Below are 7,526 nucleotides of genomic sequence, written 5' to 3' on the forward strand. Positions count from 1 at the left end.
TATTAAAAAAAAAAAAGTTATTTAAAATGTACATACGTGTACATTTTCACATAAGTGTAGTAATCCTGACCCCCTGAACTGACTCAACTCATCATACAATCTGAAGTCACATCTATTAAGTCAGAAAAATATAAAACTATAACAAGTTATCCTTCTGACTTGTTTTATATTTAAACATGAACAACACAACCTAATGTGGACAAATTAAGAATTAATTACTTTTCAGGAATTAATTGCAGTTCAGGTGTTGTATGTTATTAGACAGGCTGATTTTGTCTGTTTTTATTTTGTGTCTGTGTTAGAGGGATTTAAGAGTGACCTAGATCCTACCTCCATCTGACTGTTGCTCCTTTGTCATGTCCTCCATCTCACATGCTACACTCCATGTTAATCAATCTACCGCCTCCAGTTTTCCACATGACCCATGGGCTGCTCTTTTAAGCCCTGGAGACAGATCCAGCAGACATATAGGAGTCATCCACAACACTTGACCACACACTGCAGCCTGGACTTCACACGCAGCCTCAGGATGGACCTGAAATTCCTCGTCTTCACTTGGGCTCTCATTGTGGGGCTCACCGTCAGCATCTCTCTGGCAGACCGCACGGCTCAATGCAAAATCAAATGGTAATCATGATCTTTACTACGAAGATGTAAATGTTATGACTTAAAGGCTTAACTAACATTGTTCTTGAGCTGGTCGGTTTAAGGATTCAGTTTTAGGCTCACGCAGCAAATGCAAGAATATTTGAGTGAATATACGCAGGTGTTGCTCTGTTTGCTGTTTGTTTGGGTTGCATGACAGAACGCTGTCACACTGCAACAGGATTAAATCTGTGTTACTTACGCTGCTTATAGAAGCAGAAATGTGTGCAGAGGGATTTCTCCTGCCTGTTATCCAAGGCCAGAGGTTTAATTGGTAAGAACATAAAAGTGGTTTGATGCTCTTATGATCAATTTTTCTTTACAATATCATGTAATTGACTGGCTACAACATCTAAACAAGCAGAAGTTTAGAATTCACACTATTCTGTTCAGCCACTGATGACAAGATATATACTTTTGTTTTGTGGTTAAACTGCATATAGAATTATGCTGTTTAATGCTTTCTGTAATTTTATGAGATGCAGGCATCTTTGTTTCACATGAATATTGTCCAGACAAGTAAGTAGTTTCTATTACTTACGACTTAAATTCATCAACTTATGAAACCTAGAAGATAAAATGCAGTACATCATCATCATTATAGCTGTTTTTATTTGGAAAATGAAAATGTATGAGATCATTTTAACTCTCTCCAATTCCATAGAATTTGTGATGATAGGGGGAAAGTTAATTTTACATTATTATTCACATTTTAATTAAAAAATGTGTTAAAATGATTATGGTTCATTCTTTGCAAGAATCGGTGTCAAAGAAAAGTCTTTTTTTAGTCTGTACAATATTATGTGACATATGCCGCTTTTAATAGATATTGATTAATTATGTAGACCAAGTCACAACTGTGAGTACTAAAGCTCACCCTCATCATCATCATCTCTTTTCTAAACTGCAGCTTTGATTCTGTCACCTGACAAAATAACGTTGATTCATGCTACGTCTTTGACTTCCATGCCAAACAACTTTACTCAAGAACAATCTACACAAGAACATTTTAGTAATGCAAAGAACTCAGAATATATAAGAACAATAAATAAAACAATATACAATGTATTTATGTAAAATCTACTATGCAAGATTATTTTAAAGATACAGGAAAAATACATGAAAACGATAAATAAAATAGAATAAACCTGAGCGACATCAGTACAAGTTTAGTAAACGCTTTGGATAGAAGTTACAGTATTTGTTTCCAAACAACACCTTCTGCTGATTGATGCAGTCACGTGAATGGAGCACATGGGACATCAGACTCCCATGACACGTGACGGTAGTGTGGATAATTTGTAGATAAAAAAAGAACGGCTCGCAAATGAATGGCTGGCAACTGTGACTTGGTTCCCATCATTCATTTAAAAGAGACATTCATAAGAATTGAGTCTCCCACATCTGTGGAGAGTCTTAGAAAACTTTGAGGGTTTCTTTACACTCAGGAAAGTTATTTCTTTTGTTGACATTGTTCCAGGTTGTTTGGGATCTCATGTGGAGATGTGAGTGAAAAGCTGGTGAACCAGATCCAGGCCTGGCAGATCAGCCAGAGCTGTGCTCATGAAGGAGAGAAGTGCTCCTATGAGGTCAGAGGCATCATTCATATGTCTTTATGTCATATGTAATTATTATAATAATTTTGTGATTATTGTGTTTTTAGAATGGCCAACCAAGTTGTTTTGTTGAAGTTTTATTTCATTGAAACCTTGTTTTCTTGTATTACTGACAGAGATGCCTGACTGAATTCAAACTGTGTTTGTCAGCTTGTGTCTTCAGCTCCTTATCTGATCAAAGCAGCACATACGTCTCCGAGGACCAAGAACGTGAACAACCTTCAGTTTCTTTTCGAGCAGTCCACCATTTGCAGAGTGACTGTAAGTGTGATTTCTCTTCATCAGAAACACTGACATTCATCTTTATTTAAACCAGCTTTATTTCACTGTTCTATAAGTCTTGACTCAGCCCTCATTTATTTATGTTTTACTTCCAAGAGGTCAGACTTTTGCCTGGTTTTAAAGTGGTACTTAGGAATAGTTTTTCTTTTTACACTGGCTTTTCCACTCATTTTCAGTCCAGTCTTTGTACTTGACCATTTTTAGAAGAGTGTATTAGAAACTACTGAATTGTTAATCAGCCTGTCACAACACATTGTTCATTCATATTTCTTTATTTGGTTTTGGTGGTTAAATGGTTTTGATCAACAATATTCTCCCTTACCTCCTTTCTTTTCTTGTAGTCAGCCTTGTTCTTTACACCATCTACAGACTCTGGATGTGAGACGGAAAAGTGGTCATGGGAAATATAGTAATAACACTGACAGGATAAATAATTGAAATGTTGGCTTCTTTCTTTGCCTGCTGAACTGGCAGTGGTGAATGTAATTTATTTATTACCAATTAATAATACCAATTTGGATTGTATAATTAATTTTACAATTTTTTTTTCTGTCCGCTACAACTGAAAATTGAAATAACCCAAGAAAATTCTGGAAAGTTATAAAGTTTATTTTAGTCCCTGATACTTGATCTGCCTTCTTGGATTTGTGGCAAGACGTAACAAGTTAGAGGGTAAGATGGACAATTTCACCCCAGTTAATATAAAGGGAACCGCAGGTTGTTACATGCACCAGGACAACAAATAGAGTTGCCTAAAAACAAGTTTATTAACACAAAGCTTAAAATTATATATATATATATATATATATATATATATATGAGTTCAGCTATCTTGGGTCACAGCACAGAGGATACAGCTTGTTAATTTGTTGTTGACAACCTTTTGGAGAGCTGTTATATTTTATGTTTATAGGAGACTTTTTTTTTTTTTTTTTTTTTTTTTTAGCAAAACAGGATTTAAGTAAATTAAATTCAGTCCATTATAACTTTCTTTGAAACAAGAGGCTTGACTCATCAATAAATCAGGCCAAGTCCTGACTGGTCTATAGCCATTCAATATAAGTATGTTAATAAAGAATTCATTATTCTAAATGTGTATACACTTTATGAAAGCCATCTGAATGAAGATGAATATTTGAATAGGCTAGCTTTTATCAGTTCTTTTATTCAGAGTAATACTGCTTCTAGCATGCGTGTTATCATGTGTAGTGTGTGTAATGATGTTAACTGTATGTTAACTGTATGCAGAGCATAGACGGGGCTCTGTTCATTGCATGAGGGTATTGTTAGTGTTTTGTATGAAGGTGGTAAGCCCCATTTTAAGTGTATGAATAAAGTATGGAGCCTGGTTGGAATAAGTATGTAGCTGAATGCCATGCTGAAGCTTGTTCAGTTGTGAGGTCATGAGGAGAAGCAAGTAGACCCACACAGGGGTCTGTGTTTGGATATAAAAAGATCACTAATGCAAAGTATAAATACGCTGTTCGTTTTATCTGTAACCATGAGGAAGCTTTGAGGGCAGGTTTCATGGCTGAGAACTTGTTGAGTAATAATGCTTTTAATATTTGGAAAGAGGTGAGGGCTGTTAGTAAATGCTAAATGTCTCCGCCATGAACAATAGATGGAATTACTGGATCAGATAATATAATTGAATTTTGGAGACAGAGTTGTAGTAATTTATTTAATTGTGTGAACAGTGATTTGTTTGAGGTGGGCAACATTGAGGTTGATGGTAGAATGGTGGTTCTGTCAAATGAAGTGTGTCGAGCTATAAATAAGCTGGCTGATAATAAAGTAAGTGGACCAGATCGTATCTCTGCTTAACATGTTAAATATGTCATTGTGATCATAGCCCCTCTTCTTACCACCTGTCTTACTGGCTTTATGTTTCCTGGCTTGTTGCCAGATTCAGTGCTGTCATTAAGGATAATGCTGGTAAAGAGGGGAGTTCAGATAATTACTAACATATTGCTTTAGCTAGTATTCTGTCAAAAGTACTTAAGACAATTACTTTGGATAGATTAGATGAATATATTGTTTTTACTGATAACCAGTTTGGGTTTAAGGCTAAACATGGCACATGTCCTTAAAAAGATTGTAAACTGACCCTTGGACATCTGACGTTTACTCAAGGGAAGGTCAGTTACAATAAATGTTTATAGGCATTGGCTCTTTCTGTTTATTCATATTTAACTACCATTCCACACCATATAATAACCAAATAACTATATTAGCGCTGCTATGTAGCTTTATGCTAACATCAAGTTAATATCTTTATATAACATTAGTAGCTGTTGTTGCACAGGGACAGAAATTCTTCTAAAATGTGAAGCAAAATGTAGATATTTTTATAAGATAATTGATTAGGAAACTACTTTAAAATTTACTTTAAACTGGTGTAGTGATATTGATCCATGCTGGTCTGAAAAGATGTTTAAAACTTCCTACGTCAATCCTATGTCAATCCTGGGATGCCACATCAGATTTCAGAGGTGACCAGTCCCACCGTGGACACCCCTCTAGCTCTGCCCCTGATTCATCTGGCTCTTCAGCTGATCGATCTGCTGCTGGCCGAAGCCTCATCAGAAACAGTCTCCATGAAGGGTGGCTGTCAAGAAGCATTTCTTAAGGAAGGAGAACAGGGAGAAAAGGATGAGCTATGCCACATGACACCAGAACTGGACTGAAAAAAATCAGTGACAACAGGTCTGATGGAGGGATGAATCCTCCCCAGAGCCTGGAAGTTAACATTACTGAAGCAGTGTTTGATCATATGGACAAAATACAAAACAAAAGCTGGAAAACATCCAAAATAGAACTTTGGAAAGTCTTTCAATAAGCCTGAAAGATGAATCCTGAAGACTACTTAAAGAAATGACAGAAAGCTTATTTAAAAGGGTTCAGATTGTATTGAATAATAAAGCTGCTCAGCCCAAAGTTAATTAGAGTTAGGAAAAAAACTCTGTTTTAGCCATAAATAATCAGTTTATACATTTATCAGCGAACCTCTGCACCTGTTTCCTGTTTTACCAGGAAAATAGGAAAAAAACAAAGAGTGGCAAAAACTTTTTACATTACTTTTTATCTATACAAGTGAACATAATTTTTGGTTATAAAATGAACAATAAAGCAGATGTAGTAGAAAGCTGAGTAACTATATCATATTTGAATGTGTAACTGTGAAAGTTGGCAGAAAACATGTGTCTGATGTTGTGTCACAGAGGAAATTTCCACTTTTCTTACCGCTTCAAGGAAGATTAAAGTAGAAAATCTGAGTTCCAATGTTTTTCAACAGCATTTCTTTCTGACTAACTGTGTCCATGTTGGTGTGTCTGGAAAAATCATCTCCTCCTGATGTTTCTCCTGAACAGGGGGATTCAGTGTCCGAGTTGTCCACAGATCCAGCGGACAACAGCACGAACTTCTGCAGCCTGCAGAACCTCATGGATGGTAAATAATCAGAAACAAACTGAATATGTTCAATATATTTACAGAGTATAATCTAATCAATGATGAGAGATTTCTTTTCTCTGTTTCAGGAAGTAGCCTGATTGACACTGAGGGGTACAAACAGTTCAGCAACAAGTGGATCTGTCCTGGGTTTGATTCTGCCAACTGCAGCTTGTCATAAGCGGAGAGGAGAGGAGATCAGGATTACACGCTAGAGGAGTTTTTATAAAGTCTTCGTTCCTGTTCATCATCATCATTTCTGTTATGTAAAAAAAACAAAACAAAAAAAAAACAGTAACTTTGTATTCAGATAAAAACATGATGGACTTTTGTGACTTTTGTCAGACCACAGTATTTCTGGTGAACAAAATTATCATCAAACAAACCAAAATGTCTAAAGTTGTACAAGATACGAGTTAATGAGTATTTTAAAAGGTTTTTGTTAGCTGAACACTGAAAAATTACACACAGTTGTACATTAATTTATGCATGTCTCATTTTAGTTTACTCCAATCTGACAGATGTGTGTACATAATGTACTTACATATGCATACACATATACATACACACACACATATATACAAAATATAATGCACATATGATACATACACATGCAACCATCACACACCGCGCCCATAATACATATTTGCTGAACCTGCTGATCCAGGGTGGAAGGAGGTAAAAAAAAGAACAAAAACGGACAAATCACTCACGAGGTCTAGAGGTCTGTTATATGTGTTATTAATTTCCATCTTTTCTCAAACGTTCCTAGTTTCAGCTGTAGTTTGTTCCATAATAAAAACCATTTCATGATACTGGGAGGGTTGTGGTTTCAGCCAAGAGATGATAATATTTTTCTTTGCTATCATGTGTAGGATGACACTAAATATGTAAAGTTTCTGCAGCTGCAACTTTATTTCTAATGTACTTTAAAAATAACAAAGTTAAACAAAGTGCTACAATGTGCACATAACATTTAAAACTATTAGAATATTAAAATTTTTAAATAAATTTAAATAAATCTAAATGATTGAAATAGGAGTGGGGGATATAACAAATTAATTACGATTAATTAACAACATGGGACGCTTGTCGTATACTAACCGTAAGGGCTTGGGCGCTATATTTAGCAAGTTTTCAGACCCTACTTTCTAAATAGCGACTAGCAACAAAGCTAAAGACTTTCTGGTGATATTGGAGACTTTGGGAGACTGACGTTTACTCTTTCCATTGAGCTGCAGTGTCATAGGGTTTACAGAGAAACCCTAGAGATGGCACTGCAGCTCAATGTACAATGAGTTTACTGGACTCCAACGGCCTCCACAGCCACCAGATCTCAGTCCAGTAGAGCAGCTTTGGGATGTGGTGGAACGGGAGATTCTCATCATGGATGCAGCCGACAAACCTGCAGCAACTGTGTGATGCTGTCATGTCAATGTGGAGAAAACCTCTGAGGAAGGTTTCCACCACCTTGTTCAATCTCTGACACCAAGAACAAAGGCAGTTCTGGAGGAAAAAAGGGGTCCAAACTGG

The 7,526-nt window shown here is 36.1% G+C and overlaps 1 protein-coding gene across 1 annotated transcript; it reads left to right on the plus strand.

Annotated features, from left to right (window-relative positions):
- Positions 1 to 413: 413 nt before the first annotated feature.
- On the plus strand, positions 414 to 6,944 carry wu:fc46h12 (uncharacterized protein LOC568958 homolog). The gene is made up of 5 exons (XM_041992851.1): positions 414 to 627; positions 2,126 to 2,234; positions 2,412 to 2,522; positions 5,915 to 5,993; positions 6,083 to 6,944. The coding sequence occupies exons 1-5, from the start codon at positions 425 to 427 to the stop codon at positions 6,172 to 6,174; spliced, it is 594 nt and encodes a 197-aa protein (XP_041848785.1). The 5' UTR covers positions 414 to 424; the 3' UTR covers positions 6,175 to 6,944.
- The last annotated feature ends 582 nt before the right edge of the window (positions 6,945 to 7,526 follow it).

The sequence above is a fragment of the Melanotaenia boesemani genome, chromosome 8 (assembly GCF_017639745.1).
Source record: "Melanotaenia boesemani isolate fMelBoe1 chromosome 8, fMelBoe1.pri, whole genome shotgun sequence".
NCBI classification, from domain to species: Eukaryota; Metazoa; Chordata; class Actinopteri; order Atheriniformes; family Melanotaeniidae; genus Melanotaenia; species Melanotaenia boesemani.